At 38.4% G+C, this 20,488-nt stretch overlaps 1 protein-coding gene across 1 annotated transcript in view; it reads left to right on the top strand.

The window, feature by feature from the left end:
• Positions 1–20,488, top strand: part of LOC311195316 (DNA mismatch repair protein Msh3-like) — a gene marked incomplete at its 5' end in the record, with an annotated part of 48,867 nt that overhangs the window by 23,617 nt on the left and 4,762 nt on the right. Inside the window, 2 exons of the mRNA XM_084268695.1 lie at positions 19,076–19,262; positions 19,466–19,595. Coding sequence (XP_084124821.1) covers positions 19,076–19,262; positions 19,466–19,595 — 317 coding nt within the window. The remainder of the gene's footprint in view (positions 1–19,075; positions 19,263–19,465; positions 19,596–20,488) is intronic.

The following is a 20,488-nucleotide window of genomic DNA, read 5'->3' as shown; positions in this document are numbered from 1 at the left end:
TGCTGTATGTTTATGAAAATGTTACTGTGGTGGGGCATGTGTGTGCACATCCAAGTATAATTTAATGTTTCACTTAGAGCTTTAGAATTTATATTTGATGTTTCCCTTTTTCATTTTAAATACGTGCATTGGTTGTTGGGTTTTGGTTCTGATTTCCTGCTAAGCTATGGTACTTGTTTTGGAGTCTTTGAATCTCTAAAGGATAAAAATGTTAATGTGTCTCTCTTGATTAAGATGCAGGTATTGAACATCATGTGTCTGAATGGACACCTCAGCCAAATTTATTCTGCCAGGTGATAGCCAAATGATGTTTCCCCTAAAATGAATACTGTCACCTCTAAAAATCAGATCGGTTTCTGCAGGGCAGCACAGTTGTACATACAGTATTTGACACTGAGAATTTTGGGGTTTTGTCCTTTCTGTACTATCAGTCTTGAACACACTTCAGGTATTTTAAAAAAATTAATAATGGCAGTTCATTTCACTTAACATGTCTCATTTTCAGGACAGTGCTGAGTAATTTTTGAAGTCAAAACTTCCCTATTTTACTGTCTAATGTTTGCCAAGGATCATCCAGCTGGTTTTCCCCCCTTTTTTTTAGTCTGTTTTTGTAATCAGCAGAAGTTCTGTGTTACTGGTGGTACGGGAGATGGAAACTTATTTGTGGTTTTAAGTTTCACAACAATTATATATCTGTAGTAGGATTATTTTTTCTGAAATTCTAGTTCTGTGATGGCAGAGTGCATTTCTTAATTTTACAAGGAATCTAAATACTGGTCATTTGGGATTGCTTCATCATATAATGATGATATGTTCTTAGGCCTCACTGTGTCATGACAAAAATGAACGCAGTTGTGCTTTGATGCACTTTGGTGCTAAGCAGGTGAATAAATTAGAAAACAATTTCTGTTATCTTTATAAAATTAATTGGAGCTGAAAATTAAAAATGGTTACCTTTTTCCCTGTCCTGCGTTGAAAGTAATTGACTGGTTGATTGGATGAGCTTTTCTCAAGGGAATATAGGACACACAAGATCTGAATTACTTTACAGAAAAAAATTACAACATTATTAACAATTTGAACATTATTTTTGCTTTCCTTTGTAAGTGAACAGAGTACTTATCTTGTGTTCACACTGACAATTTCTAACCATACTTGCAAAGGCCTGTTACTCTTAAGCTTAATCTCCCCTTTTCTCTATTTTTATTTGGCTGTAATTGCTTATTTTTGCAGAAAAATTAAGAAATGTGACAGAGTCACTGGGCATGCCATTTCATTTTGTACCTTCTAGAAAGAGAATAAATCGGTTCTTATCCTCTACAGTACCTTGAAATTTATGTATCTGAGTTCCACCTGTTCTGCACTGCATTTCTCTGATTCTACTTGGCTTTTCTCTACATTATTGATATTGTTCAGATCTGTTCTGATAATGTAGTGTGGTTGAAGATAGAATTTATTCTTTCAGGTTTCAAGCCAAGCAGACACAGAGCATGTTACTTACTGACTGAGGTTTCAGACCATTAATTTGGAGCCCAGACAAATTCTAACACAGGGGATTGACTGATTTATTTTTTTCCCTTGTCTAAATTAGCTTTGGAAGCTCAGCTAGATATGCCATTCTTCATTTAATGTGAAATGTGTCAAACACCAGATGAATATAGTAAAGAATTACTTAAAATCTTGTCATTGTGCTGGCAATTAAGAGTAAGCTAATTGGCTCAATATTAATCAAGAAGAAATTGAACATACATTGAGATAGGAAGAGTCATGCATTAGTTAAAAGGTTAACAGGAAGGATAAAAAATAGAAAAGAAGCTGAGCTTATGTAATGCATTCCTTCAGAAATCCAGGGTGGTCACTTCAGTTTGTAAAAGACTGTAAGTGGATCTGCTTGTCTGCATCTCTTTAAACTTCTCTCTTCTGTATAGTGTATTTTGAGGGAATTGATTGTACTGGTGGGACAGGCATTAACTGTGGTGTTCTTACAGGATCTTGACCCAGTTGTAGCTTTTCTTTCAGTAAAAATGCTTAAAATACTTGGATCATTTTGCTTCAGCCTATGGAGTATAGCCCTTCCTTGCTGTACATACCCAAGTGATCATCATCCATGCTGATGATTGTAGGTCAGTTGTCAGTGCTCTTTTCTCTTCTGCTGTGTTGGATTGTCAGTAGCCACAGAGTGGTCTTTTGTCCCCAGTCTGGGCATGCCTACTTCCTGCTTTGTCCACATCTTCTCCAAATCGTGAACTTTGCTCTCTGCCATGAGAAAAGGAGAAACTTAGCAGGTTCTGCAACTCAGAGGGAAAACGTGTACAGAGACTGTGCAGAAAGTTGGTACCTCTGTTTTGGTTAGTTTGAGAGTTTGGGGTAGGGTTTTTTGGGGTTTTTTTTCAGTGTTCTGGGAAGGCCTTAAAGTATATAAGTCTAGGTTAACGTGGTGTTACACTCATAGTATTTCTTAGCCCTAGGAAGTAATTGATGAGTAGTTTTTAATGCCTGGTTGGAAGAGAAAACCAATAAATTCAGCTACCATGCAAAATGTCTTACATTGTTTCTTTAGTGCTCTCACTGAACAGACATGTATAAAGCCTTAGAAAAAGTTCTCTGCTTTTGCCAAGAACTCTGCTCTAGTAGGGAATGAGCTTGAAATTATTAGATTTTTCTCTTGACTTGCCCCCAGTTTTGGTTTGGCTTTTTTAGTTGTTTTCTTCTTCTGTGTTTTGTTGTCAGAAGGGCACATCTATGCTGACCTCCTTTTTGCACTGCCACACCAGACCACATACATGTCTTTCTGGAGAATGAGATTTTTTTTGTTGTTGTTGATGATTTTGGTATCTTTTTAATCTTTAAAAAACATTGCATGGGAAGATGTCAGTTTCCAAGTTATTTTCATCACTGCCATGGTGTGTTGTTTTCTAGCACCCCTGCTGTGAGGGATGCTTTACAGGCTGACTCTGAGGAGTTCTGTGCATAAGGAGCACCAACAGTTCTGCTGCTTGCTAAATTTTTTGAGATACTGGTGCTTTATATTGCAGACTCTTTTGTTTGTAGACTGCATCTTTGAAGTGTGAATTTATATAGATTTAAGAGATTAACATTCATGTAAGATTTGATCATGTGTTGTAAGTAGGGTTTCCATGGAAATGGAGAGGTTGCTACTATGGTTATTCCTTTGGATCTGCCTAGTATTTATGTATGATAGCTTCTCTAAACTGGCTTTAAATACAGCATTATATTAAACATTTTTAAAGATGCAAAAGGAATTATATTGGTTACAGGTACGGTGAAAATAAAAGTGATTAATCTTCATTACTGGGTGTATACACACAGTAGAGTGCTAAGGCTACTCTGAACATTTCACAGTAGTGTTGAGCATTCCATCCTAAAGAGGTATAATAGGAGAAAATCTTCTACTGCAAAATGTCCCTAAGCCCAGATGATATGCTGTTACAAGTCTGTGAATTGAAAATTTGGAGGGGTGGGGGTGAAAAGTATTCAGCTCGTGTTATTCACGTAAGTATCTTGAGTGCTCTGATGGACTCTCCCAAATCTCACCATGTTTTATGCTTAAAAATAGCCTTGAGTGTTTCCATTGATAGGATTTTGTTCCTAAACCTGAGAAGAGGGTGATAGTGGTTGTTAGTAAGCAAAAAGTTTGCATTACTGTTTGGTGGTCCGAGCTTCATAACATCAGACTAAAAAAACCACTGAAATATTCTTCATATTGCTGTATTTAAAGCTGTGTTTAGCGTAGTTTTGGAAAGATCAGTGCTCAATTTATATTGACTTTCAGTGTGATTTGAGTACTTAGTTCTCTGATGTTTGAAAATTCCTAATCAAGTTTCTCCGTTCAGTAAATGGGTTGAATTTCTGCTTCAAATTTGAACATTCAATTTGTTCTTCTACTACAGTTATTCAAACATGGAAATTAACATGTTTGTGTTTGTGTAGAAAGACAAAGCAAGTGTGGAGATGTACATATGGAGGAACTAATGAGAGAAATTCTGTTGACCTAATCATGTGGTCAGAAGAGATGATGTTTAGCTGCTGAAGAAATCTGACCTTTAAAAGAGGTCTCACTTAATTACTAATGCAGTTTCTTAGAGCTAGAAAAGTACCTGTAAGTCACCAGTAGCTTTTCATGAGGGTCAATTTTCAAAATCGAGAATAAGAATGCTAGAACAACTTCAAGGTAAAATGTGTTCAAATAAACAAGGTAATTAATAATTCAAATTACTGAGTGCCTTGTATTCAAGATTCTGACTCAATTTATTAAATCACAAGCTGCCATTAGAAAGAATACTGTGAAAGAGGCCAACTCCTACCAACTCTAGATGATGGTGAAGGGACAAAGAAGAATTTCCTTCCTAGAGCGCCTACCTGCCTGGCTCTCCCTGTGTGCTGAATTAAAAGCAGTTTCACTTATATTCAGTGATCAGATGCACAGTCACACTTTGGTGACATGCATCTTCCAAGGACATTTAACACCATCAGTCAAATTGGGCTTACTGTTGAAGGTGCAGCTTCAGTTGACTGAGCTAATACATTGCGTTGTGCTTCAGTTTGGAAATTGCCTCTTGCAGGTTACGTGCCACATGCTTAAACGTTGCAGGAATAAATAGAAGCATCAGTAAGATCCATGTAGATTATCCTTTTGTGCACTTTGTCTCTTCTGAAAGTTATCCTGCTGTCTACTGATTCTCAGCATGTCTTTAATCTTCATGATAGCGAAGAAATATAGAGTTTGAGTTGTCTATGGAGGTGTATTAAGAAGAGAGAGAGGTGGTGGAGGTTGGCAGTACAGGTTAGTGAGTGATAGTGGTGGGTTGCCTGGGTAAGCAGCAGTTTAATGCTTTTGCTTTATGTAAGACATGCAGTTGCCTGCACTTCCAGGCAGTTGTCTTGGTAGAGGCTCTGTGCATTGCGTGATCTGTATGAAGGTTTACAGAACTTTGTCCTACATTTTATCCTTGTAACAGATGATTTAAATGTATTTTTAACATGGAGGGCACTCCTTATTGCTAAATCTATAGCTAGGAGATACTCAGCTCAAATTCCCCTGTGTATCTGAAAATGCTGTGAAAACAGATGGTAGTTGTTCACCTCAGCTGGGGAGGAATGGTTTTGTTCTTCTGGCTTGTATTGAGTGTCTGTATACAGGGTCTTTCTTATAGACAAGGCCACAGTGGAATCCTGAATCCGTTCTTGGGCTTAAGTGACATAGCTGTGTCACTGGCTTGTCTGTCTGTCTTTGTATAATGATTTTGAACATGTGTAATAGTTGCTCATTCAACTAAAACTGGAGTGCAAAGATCTTCAGGCAGCTGATCTTTAACACGTCTGTTTGGCATAACAAAGTTGCAGAGCCATATAAATTAGGCCCTCTGACTTTGAGCTGTTGCCATCATACAGTAACTTGATGCTTCTGATCAATGCAGCAGAAGCTGTTTCCTGCTGAGGTACTTGTGTGTGTCCCTGGCTTGCACACAGCCTACTTGTGTTTGCAGATATGGAAACCAAGGGAAAGCATCAGGTTCAGGCTGAGCTTCTGAAAGGTGACTTTGAAGGCAGTCTTCAAACCTCTGCTCAGAGACCTACCTCATTGTCCTTCACACACAGGACACATTTGTGGTCTTTGCTTTCATAAGGAGAGAGGGGAGGCAGAGGAAAGGAAAGGATGTTTTTCTATATTGGTTGAGAACTGCCAGCCTCATTTAATACTGAAATAATGAGGCAAATTCATCCTCCTGGCTGCTGGCCTTAGTTGGGTAGTTTATTTCAAGTCCAGCATCCAAGATCCAGTTCCAGCCACATACCTCGGCCAGGAGTGGTGGTTCTGAGTTGATCAGGGGGTTGGTAAAGGGAAGGAGTTTTGATTGCTACAAGGAACAACAGTGCTATTGAGATTTGCCAACTGAAGATCAACTCCTGCTATTGAGAACTGCATTTCAGGCCCAACCCATGGTAAGCATCAGCTATGTCCTCACAGCTGTTAGATGTGGTGACAGAGTTCAGGGGCCTCTCTCACCTCATTGATCTTTTTCGAGTCTAAGAAATCATCTCTGAACAGGCAGGCTTTACCCTTGAAAAGACATCCCAGGTGGCTGCATTGCTTGGTTTGCCATTGCAGTGTCATTGAGCAAGACACAGCCAGTCAGTCACAGACCAGCACATCACTCCAGCCTGGATTTTTTATTCCAGTTGAGCCTTCTTGTGGTAGAGTGGCACTCTGTTTTAGAGGCATCCTAGTAGTTCCCACCTTCTTTCTCATCTATGAAAGAGAATAGGTGTAAGGAAACAAAGCTCTTTTTGTGTTCTCAGCTCTTTGAACAAAGTGACCGTGCATGTTTTCAGTCCTCTTCACAAGTCAGTCAGTCAGCTTCCATTGTGTGTTCCAGAGTAAAGAAGAAATGGCATTATTTGTATGTATGCCTGGCTTCACATGGTGACGCTGATGAGATTAAGTCTCTCTTTGTTAGTAGGAAGCTGCTTTAGAGGCCAAGACATTTCATCACCAAGTTCCTCAATGCATCGTGCTGTTCTGCCAGCTGGTGGCTGTACTTCCCTTACTGCTTGTCATTGCTTGCTCTGCTACTGCTCTGGTAGCACCTTTAACTGGTCCTGAAATGCACAAAGCTGACATGTGGGCCATTACACTTTACCTGTGAACACTGCATGCTTGCATGGGTAGTGAGAGCTGATGTTAGATCTAAAAAAGCAACATCTCAATGCTTGCTGATGTGACTTATTTCCATCATCCTGTGAGCAGAAAGACCTTTGTCAATCACGTGCAATGGGATTCATGAAGATGGAAGAAAGAGCACTTATGTAATCCTGAAGTGACATTTCTTCTATGAGGTGCTACAGCCGTCATGGACTCTTCACCCATTTTATTTCTCAGCCTTGGTAGTTGGTGGCACAATGAGAATTTACTGGCCAGAGAGTAAGGGAAAGCTTCTGGCTGCACCTCTGTAGGCTCAAGCACAAATGCAGAATGTGTGGAGCTGTTGGCTTGTTCACATAATCCCTCCAAGGACTGCAGGTATCTCTGCTTCTGCAAGGTGTGTGAAGAGAAATCTTTTCCCATTGGTGTGCCCAGCTTTTGGGGATGAGAGGGTTGTTTTCCTTGTGCCAGAAAAATCTCACGTATTGTCAGTGGCATGATCATCAGCTGAAGCACACAAACATGAGATGCATAAGACTCAGGGGAGTGTAGATAATGTATTCTTTCTGTCAGGTCTTCTACTGTGCACAGCAGAGTGTGGCTATTCTCTGCCAAGGTGAGAAAACAAACTGGGATCAGCTTCTGACTGACACATTGTTCTCCCATGTAGGAGAAGTATGTTTATTCCACCTATAGTTGTATATTACAAGACAGAACTGTGACTAGTTGTAGTAATTTCTTACATATGATACAAAGGACCTTTAGAAACAACTGAATTTGTTTTGAAGCCCTTAATCCTTACCTTGTCTAGAAGATGAGATGATACTCTGGAAAGAAATGCTGTTAAAGCTGAGAAGATGGTGTAGATATGAAGGATTTCTTCAAAGTAAGCTAAAAAACCCAGGAAAATTCAGCCCTTATAAATCCACATTTCTTAAAAGGCTGTCCATCAAACATGCCATAATGCTTTCTTCTCTGTGTTTTATTCTGTCTGTTCTCTAAGTTTTGGACTTTCAAAAAGGTGGGGTCTCACAATAGATAAATTTTGTATGTTACCTCCCTAAGTACTTTAACAGCTATTTAATTCTGACAACTTGACAAACTCATTCTACAGTTTTGTCATGAGTGTGTGGAGCTGAAAGAAACTATTAGACAAACCTCACTATTTTCACTCTAGACAAGCTTTTAAAAAAATCTATAAAATGTACATATTTATGGCATCATTACAGATCTAATTACAATTAAAAACTGTGATGCAAAGCAAATACTGTGCATAAAACCAGCAAACATTTGGGCAGTCAGTTTTAGATGTTTGCATTTGTTTTTTTCTTTGCTTCACTGGACTGTCACTGTCTCAATAATTTTACAGATATTTAAATGGGGATGATTTACTTTTACACAGGTTAAAATGTTTCAAGGCTTAAGATTACCTTTTATAAGAAATCTTGAAAAAAATCAGAAAGCACAGGATGGAGTGGTATGTGAAGCAGGAAAAAGAGAACGTTTCTGTTTGAGTGGAAATTGAGTGGAAGATGTTTCCCAGGTGCCTTTCACAATAAATTGAAATCTGAGGTAAATCACTTAAGAATAAAAACAAAGTAGTGCTTGTAAATATTAATGGAAATGAATGTTCCATTGATGTAGCTGCTGGTGGCAAAAATTCTTCCCAGCTTTTTCGAACTACACAAATAATGTTGCCCTTAATTTCATTCCAGTTTTACCAGTTGGTCAGTTGGAGGGAGGTGCACAGGAGCAGAGGGAAGATTTTTGTATTTAAAATAATAAGTAACAAGCTCCATTTTTTCAGAGCTCCACTGCAGAGATGGTGCTATTCGGACAGCAGTAGGCAAAAAGAACAGTTTGTAACCAGGATGCAGCTTGTTAGATTTTTATGCATTGCTTGGTTCACAGATGAGCTGTATTTGGATAGAGATTGTCCAGGAACACGCTTGCTTGAAAGTGGGTTAGAAGTGTTCTTCATTAGAAATCTCTTCCTACAGAGTGATTTCACTAAACACGATAAAGAAATGGACATCATCCACCCAAAGCTGCTCTGTGTGTTTCATCTTGATTGCTGAGGGAGCAGCACACTGATGACATTTTAAAATGGTTAGCAGACCACAGGAGATTTGGGGGGCTTTTATGTCTTACATGTGCCTTTCCTATCTTCTTGTTAGTCTTTTATTCTCTGGATGGAGTATGATGGTACTGTTTTTCACCCCTTGAGGGGGTCTGCATTAATTCTGTTTTGTAAGAAATCTTAACCAACATATCCTATAGTATATTCTATTATGCACTAGAGATTACATAATCATGACTTTTTTTTTTAAATCTATGGAAAAGCCTTTTCCCGAAATCACTACATCACTACCATTTACAGGTTTCTGCGTCTTTCTCAGAATTGTTGTGCTGCCCACAGCCTCCAGAATCAGTCAGAATCATTGGGCTGGACTGAGACAGGTTTTGAGCATTCACATATTTAGCATAATAAATTCTTGTCCTTTCTGGTAAACTCCTCAGTAATTTGCCAGAATAGCTTATAGTGTCTGGCATATCACATGCAGTCTTTATTGTTCTTAACTCAAAAGACTAGTTTCTAAACTAAAAAATTCCTTGCTTCCATATATTGCTTTATTGATTTACTTGAGGCTTATAGGGTGGGATTACGAAGATTAGTCTTCCTGTCTGTCCTAGAAATATCAGTTAAATCACAAAACTTGGCATTGAAATTCAGCTAGTCAGTTTCTTCATACCTTTACCATAAAAATCTAGGCTATGAAATTCAAGTCTTGAGGTGACAGCAGTGTTGGGCATCCTATGTAATGCAGAAATCACCGTGAGACTGAGTGCTGAATAGAAACTGTGGAGGGGTTTATCTCAGCAGAGTAACTTGTCTGTGTCTTGCCGGGTTTTCTCTAGAACTGTGGTGGTGGTTGTGTTGGCTTTTTTTTTTTTAGTTTATTTTTAGTTTTTTTTATGCCTGAAAATAAACATTTAAATTTAAAGTCATGCAAAAACTAGATTCTCTCAATTTGCCTGTGTAGTTAGATTCTTAAAGGCTAGAAAATTAAAAAGTAAAGGTACCTTTTCATGTTTATTACATATGTGTGTATCTGTATATGTATAGCAGTGCTTACTGGTTTTGTCATACACACTAATTTATCTATTGTGCAGGAAGCAGGGAACTGTTATTACAATGCAGTTGCATACGTGTAATTATATGCTAAACAAGCATTGTTGCTATTGCTCTGGAAAGCAACAATGACAGTCAGACAAACAGAACTTGTTAGTTGTCAAGAACCCAGAAGTAACTTCCAGAAATGTTACTGCTTTGTGGCAGAGTAATTTATTTTGTTTGTTTCTTGCTTAATTGTGTTTGTGTTTATTGCCAGGATAACAAAAATTACTTAGGCCTTTCATTTATATTTACAGTGTTGTAATGATGCCTCTGGGGTAGATTATGCCCACCTTTCAAGGGGAAAAAAAGGTGGTGTAATAATATTCATTGAACCTGTTTTCTGTCACATGGAGATGTTCTTTTTGAAAAAGACAATAATATGTAAAAGTTGTAGTGAGTGTTCAAATAAGTTGAACATTATTTGCTGTGTTTTTTTCTAAAAATGTGTGTTGGACATATCACAGTACATCTGAACTGTATTTCTGACAGTGTTAAGTAGCTCAGTAGAAATACATTAAGCTGTGCTGTACATATATTTGTAGATAATTTAGCTTCATGTCTGGTCATTTCATAGTAACATAAATCTCCAATGTTAGGATTATATTTCATATACATGTAATAATATTTAACAAAACAGTCTTTGGCTTATGTAACTTTCATTTGATAAAATTATTAATAAAAACACCTGTTTTGTTTGCAGCATTTTAAATCAGGCTTGAAAATCCATTTAAGTTAATAAAAGACAGTTATTTAAACATAAAGTGAGATTTACAAAACAACTTCTGTTGCTTATTGCAGTATTACTGATAGGGATTGAAAGGCTTTCCCTGTGATAGTATTGTGTGGGCAAGGGGGAGGGGGGACAAACAAAAATTTGACTGTGAAGCTGACCAGCTCTCTTAACAGTCAAGTTGAAACTCTGACACTGAACAGTGGTATTTATCTTTCTAAAACTCTCCCCTGATATGATTTAACCTAGTCACAATGCGAATTGGATTTTCCATAGCGTCCACAGGTTTAAAGGGGAAAAGTTCACTTGCACTGAATACTTCAGCTGTTGTCCCTAGTCTGTTACTATAGTTTCTGCCTTTTAATCCCCCCTTGGCCTCAATCCTTCAGCTACATATGCACATTAACTTAATTACCTCGAGTTCCCTCCCTGGAATCCAAGAGTAGCAAGTGTAAACCTGTGCATATTTTAGGGATGAGTTTTTCTTTGTCTCCATTTTTTCAGCTTCTTTGGGCTAATATTGTCAGCTCACAAGTGAACACCCTAATTTGGATATCTCTGCTTGTAATTTAACCTTCAGCAAAATGATTGTACTCTTAATCTGTTCTTTCCCTTGTGACCATCAACAACATTTATACAGTGTTAATGGTTTCCTGTAGGAAAATTGGGGTAAACTTGTTTGGAGCTTCAGTTGCTTAATGCAGCTTTCATAAACTTCTCCACCTTGCACTGGCCTTCTGCTGTGCTCTCTGTCAGTGCTGGCAGATCTGTCCCTCAGGAGACACTGCAGTAGGGAAACCTCAGTTTGGTGCCTCTGTACAGGAACAAGTCATACCTTTCTCACTCAGGGCAAGAAAAAGAAATGCTTAGTTCTGTGTTTGAGTAAATGTAAAAGCTGATGGACCTGTGGAAAGCAGTCCATTGATGTGTTTGGCATGTTTGAGCGTGGAATTTAAGCTATTGCATCCTCTTCCTGCTACCAGACTCCCTGTTCCTCTGAGGGCTTGACTCTTGTGCCTTGAGAGCCAGCTCCTGTAAGGTTGTGTGTAATGTGGGATGGACAAAGTGAACTCACTCAAGCAAGTCCAGTTTTAAAAATACAATGGAAAGATTTAGAATTAAGCAGAAATCTGCCAGATTAACTGTGTGTAATTTATGTTCCTTAGGTGACAGGTATTTTTAAGGAGTTCTCTTATTATTGAGGGTATCATTGCTGAATTTTGGAGAATAACTTTCTTGGGTGTTCTTCACTAATTAATGTAACGTAAGCTTTTGGAAGGAAGCTTACAAGGGCAAGTAGTGATAGCACAAAGGGTAATGGTTTTAAACTAAAACAGAGTAGATTTAGATTAGATAGAAGTAAGAAATCCTTCCCTGTGAGCCTGAGCCTGGCGCAGGCTGCCCAGAGAAGCTGTGGCTGCCCCTGGATCCCTGGCAGGGTTCAAGGCCAGGCTGGATGGGGCTTTGGGCACCCTGGGTTACTGGAGGGTGTCCTTACACATAGCAGGGGATTAGAAATAAATGTGTCCCTTCCAACCCAAACCAGTCTGATGCTGTGATTCTAAGAACAACTGAATTTCTATTGCCTTGTAAAGCATTAGAAATGAGAGGATATTAGTAACTTCTTCTCATTCAGTGACTGTACTGACTAGAGCAGCATTGTGTCTTTTGAACTCAGTCCCACCTGAGTCCCATTCAGTCTGTTGAGGTGAATTCAGCTTTCAAATTATTAAATGCAATCCAGGGATGTTTTTCTGTCCTCCGGTTTTCAGCAAGTAAAGCAATGCAGTTCACATCTTGAAAGCCAGTCCTGTTAGATACATCTCTTTTAACATTCTGGGGTGCTTGCCTGTGCAGCATGCCTCTGTTGGCCAGGTCTATAAGGTAATGAGGATTTAAGTGATTACTTGTGTTGACTATTTCAATTAGCTAGTGATATGGGGGACAAAGGAAAAGGTTACAAAATGCTATGAAACTGAGTATTAAAATGACTTTGGACTTACTTTTCTTTCCAGGATAGTACAAAGTGTGTATCCCTAGTGATCTTAGGCTTTCACTAATTTGTCAGAGACTGAGAATACCATGTGTCTACAATAACTTACAAAATAAAAATGTATTTCACATTAAATTTATAATGTGTTCTGTCAGGCTTTTCAACAACTGTTCTAAATAAGGTAACATCTTCTGATTTCCTACATTGCCATCCACGCAACTTTGCACACATTTGCTTCTTAGAAGTTGTCCATGAATAATACAAAAATAAAAACTCCTGATAACAATGATTAGGATAAGGAGGTTTTTTTATAATTTTAAATTCTGTAATCACAGCTCTGTAAATTACTGTTCTTAATTGTCAGGTTTTAGTTTGAATCAGTAAGAGGTTCATGGAAATGAAGTGAATGATTTACCAGTACCCTGTGGGGGAGTGTGAAGCATTAGTTTCTTGCCAGTGAACAGTTAGAAATTTGCAGATGCTGTCTTCTAAAGAATTACTTGATAAATTTTCATTGTATGTGGCAAGTAGCCAGAAGTTAGGATATCCAAGTTGGGCTACTTTTATACTAAACACTGTTAAGTTCTGGTTAGCAGTTGGAGTCTTTCTAAAATACTCAGGGTTTCAAATTTCTTTTGTGGGCAAAACTGAACAATTGTTCTGGTTAAAGGTGTTTGGGATTCTTGGTACCACAGTAGGAGAGGACACAGAGTAGTCAGCCTGCCAATCCTCTGATTCGGATGCCTGTTTTCATTTTCTTGGCAGACCTGTTTGCAAACTTACTTTTAATTTCTAACCAGTGAAGTCTCAGTAAGTGTTGTTTGCTAGGTGCCTAGCAGAAAGTCAATAACCTGGTTCAGTGGCAGAGGATTTATCTTACCGTTGTGTTCCTCTGTTCATGTCAGGACCAGTAACAAGTGTTTCTGTTCTCATGAACATCATCTTCAGATAGTGCTCCCACTTTCACAGGCATTTGTTTTCTGCAGACACTTCAGCTGGTTAGAGTGTCTTCTGCAAAAGATGAAAGGATACAAGCAGTGTTCATGAGATCTTCAAAAAAAAATGAAAAGTAGTAACTGTAGGGTGTTAATGTTGTAGAGAACTAGAGAAGGAATAGGATAACCTCTAAGGCAAGACCCCATCTAATCCTAGAATCATAGACTGGTCTGGGTTGGAAGGGACCCCAAGGATCATAGAGCTCCAACCCCCCTGCCACAGGCAGGGCCACCAACCTCCAGGCCTGGAGCTACACAAGGTTGTCCTTTCTTCTGCAAGCTACTTATTTTAATAATTCCTGTTCAAATACAGTCAACTTTGAAATTATATTTTGAAGGGGTTTTTTTGTAAATTCGTCTTAAGGATTTATTTTATTTGTTTTTCTCAATGTTCTTGAATCACAGGAGTTTCTCTCTTGGTGTTGAGAGAGTGCTATTCTACACTTTACATTTAAGATATTCTCAGAGAAAAGAGTAATTTTAATGTTAATTGTTCTGGTTGAATAAATAATTTAACTTTGAGTGCATCCTGAGATGAAGCCTGGCTTCAGTTCTGATCCCAGGGAAGGTAAACCATAGCTGGAAACCAGAATACTTTCACCTGAAAATGACAGAGGCACTGTGTAGAGATTCTATACCAATCAGGTTTATTCTTCTGCAATAGGCACTAGGTTTCTTTTCTCCAGTAAGTATTTTAGATAAACTTTTGAAGTCAAATGCATATTTCTACATCTCATTTAAGTTTATTTTTCAGCTTTAAGTATTTTATAGTTAATAAATAGTATCAGGATTTTGTCAATGGTATGTAAATAAGGCTTTAGGAACGGGTTTGCAGTCTTGTTTTCTGGGATTTATTCAGTGCTATGTAGTTGCTTTTTGTTACCATTGGGAGCTCTTGGGCTGTGTGGTCGTTTTCACAAGCACTGTGAGGGATTTGTCCCAACAGAAACGAATAATATGATACCTGAGGTCCATGCAGTGCTCTTAATTTTATAATCAACCCCACCAATAGCATGTTAGATAACTTCTTCTGAAAGGCAGCATGGAAAAAAAACTTAACTGGAAGTGTCTGCATTTCAGATTAATTTTTCTGCTAGGGAATTCCTCCCACCCCACCCCCTCACATCCCCCCCCCAGCCCCCTCCTTCTCTCACCCTGGGGCAGTCTCGGTTTGAAGCTACAAGTCATCACGTTCACCCCTGGACTGCTGCACAGGGCAGCTGCAGTTCTCTGGGAGCCTTCTCTGCTCTGCTCCAAAATAAGGTTTTGTGTTATTCTGTTGGTTTGTGCCACTGGTAGTCATCAAGCCTGCAAGTCTTCCCTGTCTCCAGGACACTTTGGTTTTTTAAGAGCAGGATGCTGTGAGAAGGAGCTACAGGAAGGCCTCCATGGCCTCAATTTACATTTTCTCCTTCTAAACAGCTCTTTAGGGGTGACTCTCAAAGCCCTCAGATATTTCTAGCTGATCAAAAGCTTGAGAGCACCAGACTTGGAGGTGACTTTCAGGGCCACGCAGTTCAGGGATATTAGTTCCTGCCTGTTGAGTGCAGGTCTAAATGGATACTAACTGCATAAAAATTCTTCAGCTGCAAGGAAAAAAGGTACAAAGTTACTATTTCATTCTAGTGACATCATAGCTTGTATCATTAAAAAGATTCCTTACATCTCCAGAGCCTCCTTGAACAAAATATCACTGGATAACTTCCTAGAATGATGAACACTGGCATTGGAGAAGGTCAGTACTATGTGCAGGCACTGACTCAGGAGAGCAGATTAGAAAAAGCACCCTTTGAATGCTGCAAGTGTAGGATGTGGAAATCTGTGTCTTTCTCTCTAAGGGGTCACATGCAGGTTAAGCATGTTGTACTAGCTGGTTTGTATAAAGCTGGCTGGTGCTGCTGCATATCATCTAACTTATCCCACCAAAATTAATTTTTGGAAACATTGCTTCCCTGTTGTTTTCTCTGAGTTTATAGACAAGAATCTTTACCACTTGAAACCTAGCAATGAAAAGAGATAATGCTTCCTCCCTTTTTTTTTTCCTGTTACATAATAGATGTGTTGAACATTGTAAGAAGAAGAGCTTTTAATTTTATGAAATTTGGTTGGCTGTCAAAGAGACATTATAAAAAGTGGTTTCTAGCCAAATTGCATTTGCTGAGGAGTGATGAATCTCTTGCCAGCACTAAAGAGGCACTCTCCACATTGGATATCTGCACACTTGTCATGGGCAGAATGCAGTAATTTTTCTGAACGTAGACAGTAGAAATTCCATAGCAGAAATTGAAGTTTTCGTATTAACTGTCACTGCTTCCAGCAGCTGGTGTGCTGACAAATAGAGCAGAGGTGGTGGGGCTGGGTGGTATTGTTCCTGCTCTGATGGTTTGCTGTTGTGATTGCCTTACTCTCTTGTAAACTTCATTTTCCTGTACATGTTTGTGTTTTGTTGGTTTGTTGGTTTTTCTTTTGGGTGGAGGGGGGGTGTTCAGTTAAGAGAAGGAAGAAAATAAATATTATGCAGTGCATAACATGACTGCATCACTCAGGGATGACTCATACCTCTTCTCATATCCCACTGTATTGTCACCAGACATATTGTTAGGGTGAATGCAGTATTAAAATGTAATCAAATAGTTATTTTTGTGTACATATAAAAGTCAGAAAAATATCTGACCCCATTGGAGGCAGGGTGCCAGCAAAAGTGAGGCTTGGAGACTTCATTTAGGACCCTATGTAAAACAAATGAAAAAAGGCAGACAAACAAGATGATTTAAGGGGTGACAGCTTTAAGGCTCAGTATCTATAACATTTCTCTTTGCATTTTTACCCTAAAAGTTCATTGGGATAGCACCCAGGTATTAACTGTAAATTAGCTGCTAACAGTGGTAAATCATCTTCATTCTATTGAACATCAGGAGAAAGTTTAATGTTTTGACGTATAAAAACATTTAAGAGGCAAGCTACATTTAAATGTAAATTGAAAGCGACTGAATCCCACTGTAGTGGGATTTATAGTGGCTGTTTTAAACCTGAAGAAATGTTTAAGCAATAGGTGTTTTGTATCAAAAACTTCATTAGATCAGGAATAACACACAGTTGGAGCAATGCCTTGCTGCATATTAACTGTTAGTTTGATAAATGCAGACGTCCACATTAAAATATTTATTCTTACTTTTTTTGGATAAAATTATTGACGAGATACATTTGAAAAACAAGTGTGATTCTTCCTTCTAGTGTCAAGGGCACAGGCAGAAAGAACAATTTTATCCATTTTCAAAGGAAGATATTTCAGAGGTTTTATATCATTGAGAAACATACTGTTTTGTTTTTTTTTTTAAATCTGTAGATGAGCCTGAGTTGGATTTGAATGTTTCAAGATGCTGAAAAGAAATCTTCTTTTGCAGCTGTTGTTAAGAACAAGAGAACGATAATACTAATTTCTGTTTGTATCTTGAGCATTTAGTGAGGAAGTTCTGAAAATTATTTTCCTGAATGCAGATAAGATGCAAAATGGCTAAATGATTTTGAGGGCTCTATGGATCTGATGCAATCCAAGAGAAAAATAGAAATGAGAACTCTGAGTGTAATCATGCTAAGTTCAGAAAAGACAGCCTGTTAGATGTTCTCTCTGTAATGAAAAGCCAAATAAAAATTACATTGTAATAATGCTAGGGTTGTAAATGAAGTTGAAGTTGCCCATTATGGAGCCAGAGACTGTTTGGACATGAAAAGTATTTGCTGTTCTGGTAAATTTATTTGTAGTTAATAGTGATAAGCATAGTAATGTTGGAGTATACCTACTACTCGTGCAATCTTAAGTGCATACTCAGTGAAGTGCTGTTTGCTTGTTGTATGGTAATGCCCTGCCCATCTCCAACCAAGATCAGTTCGTCACAAGATTCACATGTCATGGAGTTACACATGACACCATACAAAATTTCCAGGGCAGGAACCAGAGGACCTACAGAAATCATAATTTTAATGTGTCCAGCCTATTTGTAGCCAGTTACTCTTGGCAATCAGAGATCCCCATAAAATTATGAGTATCTTGTTAGTGCTTCTGTAGGCAACAGAAGCGATTACATTAGAGAGATGCAGCAAAAGATTGAGAAAAAAAGGCTGTCTTGGGATTCTCTTTAAAGGTTTTGATTGGCTTTAAATACTGTTGTGGCCAGCTGTTATATTTGAAAATGTGATATGTTAAGCCCAAGAGTCAGCTTTCCTTAAATCAATGAGGTTTGTATGTAACTATACTGTTGGCTGATGAGAGCGAACAAATCCGTTATTGCAGCTGTACTCCGTGGATTGCTAATGATAACCTATCTCAGAAGTGGTATTGTAATGTGGTTAATGTAATTGAAAAGCATATGTGGGAAAAGGAAATTCTTTCTGCCAGTTAGAAAGCGTATTAATTGAATAGGTTAGGAAAGCTGCAGAAGAGAAGAACAGGGTGGATTACCAGTCGGTTTCTGAGGTGAAAACTGTTTCATGATTTGAGATAGAATCTGACTTGAAATGGTGCTAAAAGACCTGTATGAAACGTGAAGGAATTTGTGTGTCTGAGTTTGCATGTGGATGTGTACAGAGCGTAAGAGAAGCTCACCTGCTTGGAGACCATTAAGTTCAGGGACATTTGTGGAAAAGGATGAGGAGAGAAATGTTTCTCTTAAACATGTTTAAACATGATAGTAAGATTGTGTACCTGTGTAAGTAGGGGAAATCATTGTTATATTGTTACAGCCTGAAGAAACTAGCTTCTGTATCTGTTTGGATGCTTAAATACGCGGTCACCTTGAGTGTCCACTTTATCACTACATGGAGATTCTAATATCTGACACTTTCAGGTCTTGTAGGCATTTATAAAACATGCAAATTACATGGTCACACTAAACCAAAGAAGTAAAATTTGTTTTCACTGCTACATTTGCTGTTACCGTTCTAGTGAGCTGAATGGTATGAATTCCCAGGGTCCTTTTTAGGAGAACAGGCTGCCTGCTACTGTTTGTGAAGGTAGAAGAATTGCATGATAAGAAATACCCCCTTGTCTACCTCATCTTTTTCCTCTAATTCCTATAGTTGACATGTTATGCTGAGATTCCTGTCTACAGATTTACCTTGGGACTTAGATTACTGATGGCCCAGAAAAATTCTCTGCTGTTCCTACAGTCTGACATTCCCCAGAGGCCCATAGGGTCAGTATAGTCTTGGAGAATGCAGGCAAGCCTTTATTAATGGTACATGAATATTTTATTAATGGTACATGGATAGATCTTTCACTCTTTTAGAGTAACCTCACATCTGCAGCATGTACTCTTGCAGCTTTTCTTCCTAAGCAGTAGCTTGTTCTGGAAGGTGAATGTTCTGCCTTAGTTTTACTGCTCTGCTTGGATCAGCAACATGACATTTATAATAAAATGGTTTCATTATAAGAAGGTTTGTTTTTTTTTTTTTTTCCCAACATTATCTGGCATTTATTTGAAGTTAATAAATTGATCTGTTTTGAATCTCAATGCAGAATGGGTGCAGCAGACAACATTTACAAAGGTCGAAGTACTTTTATGGAAGAACTGACAGATACTGCTGAGATAATAAGAAAAGCAACTTCAAGATCACTAGTAATTTTGGATGAATTGGGAAGAGGAACTAGCACACATGATGGAATTGCTATTGCTTATGCTACACTGGAACATTTCATTAGAGTTGTAAGTGTTTGATCTGACATGTGGTTGTGAATGCTTTTTCAGCCTGTACCATGTTAGGCTGAACTGGACATGATGCCTGTTTCCTTGTAGAAATGTAGCATGTCTAGACTCAGAGCAAAGGGGCATGGATAGAGGATACCAGTGTTGTGTTTTATAACTGTTTTAAGCCAAACCTTCTTACATGCCTTACCTCATTGTTGTAGGTGGAGTCACTGACACTGTTTGTCACTCACTATCCTTCGGTTTGTGAGCTAGAGAAGATGTATCCAGACAAAGCTGGTAATTACCACATGGCTTTCTTGGTGAATGAGGAGGAAAGTGCTGAACAAAAAGGTACAGTATAAATCCATCTGAGGTTTTCACACAACAGGTGTAGGCAGAAACTGTAGAAGTGTAATTTAAACCTCAACATGAAAGTTACATGTTCAAATTCACTAGAATATCAGCCTATACAGAAATTTTGGAGGGCTTGAAAACTGTACAACCATTTCTCTTTCACATTTAATACAAGAATCAGTAACCTGGGTCAGATAAAAGAGTCACACAGCTTGGTAACTCACAGTAGATGAATACAAAGGATTAGGGAGGAGGGATTAGGGATCAAATGTGTGTTAACTCTTTCTCTAGAAGATCTCACTGTCTGCAAACATTTGCTCTTTTGGGGGCTTCAAGAGCTAGATGGTTTTCTGATTTTTATTATTTTCAACAAGGTTGTCTAGTTTCTCTGTGTGTGCATGTGTACTTTTGGCATCTTCATCCTATTGTGTAAGCAGTTTTCACTGCATTGTGTGAAGAACAACTTCCTCTTGTTTGTTTTGAAACTCTTTTGAAACAACATGTAGCTTCACCTGGTGGTCCCAGTTCTTTGAATTGGAAGAGGCAGAGGAATAATCTTTGTTCTTCCTGTCTGTGCCATGCCTAATTTTGTAGATTGCTGATCATAATTGCATCCAGTTCTGCTCTTGCCAGGCAGAAGAGTTGCAGCATTTATGCTTGTCACTGTTGCTCTGAATTAATATTTTCAGTAAAGTTTGTCAGCTCTCTGCTTAGCCCTTTTCCTTGTTTGACAAGTACCTTGAGCCTCTCTAACTGCAGTGATGATCACCCTTCATGGTGAGAACTGACTGTTACTGTAAGTTTCCTATCTTTTAACCAATTATATACAAATGCAAAGGCATTCCTTTTAGATTATGGCTGCTTAGTTTTCAGAGGAGCACTTGATGCAG

The sequence above is a fragment of the Gallinula chloropus genome (genome assembly GCF_964237585.1).
Source record: "Gallinula chloropus genome assembly, chromosome: 10".
Classification (NCBI taxonomy): Eukaryota; Metazoa; Chordata; class Aves; order Gruiformes; family Rallidae; genus Gallinula; species Gallinula chloropus.
This window is presented reverse-complemented; position numbering and strand designations above follow the sequence as displayed.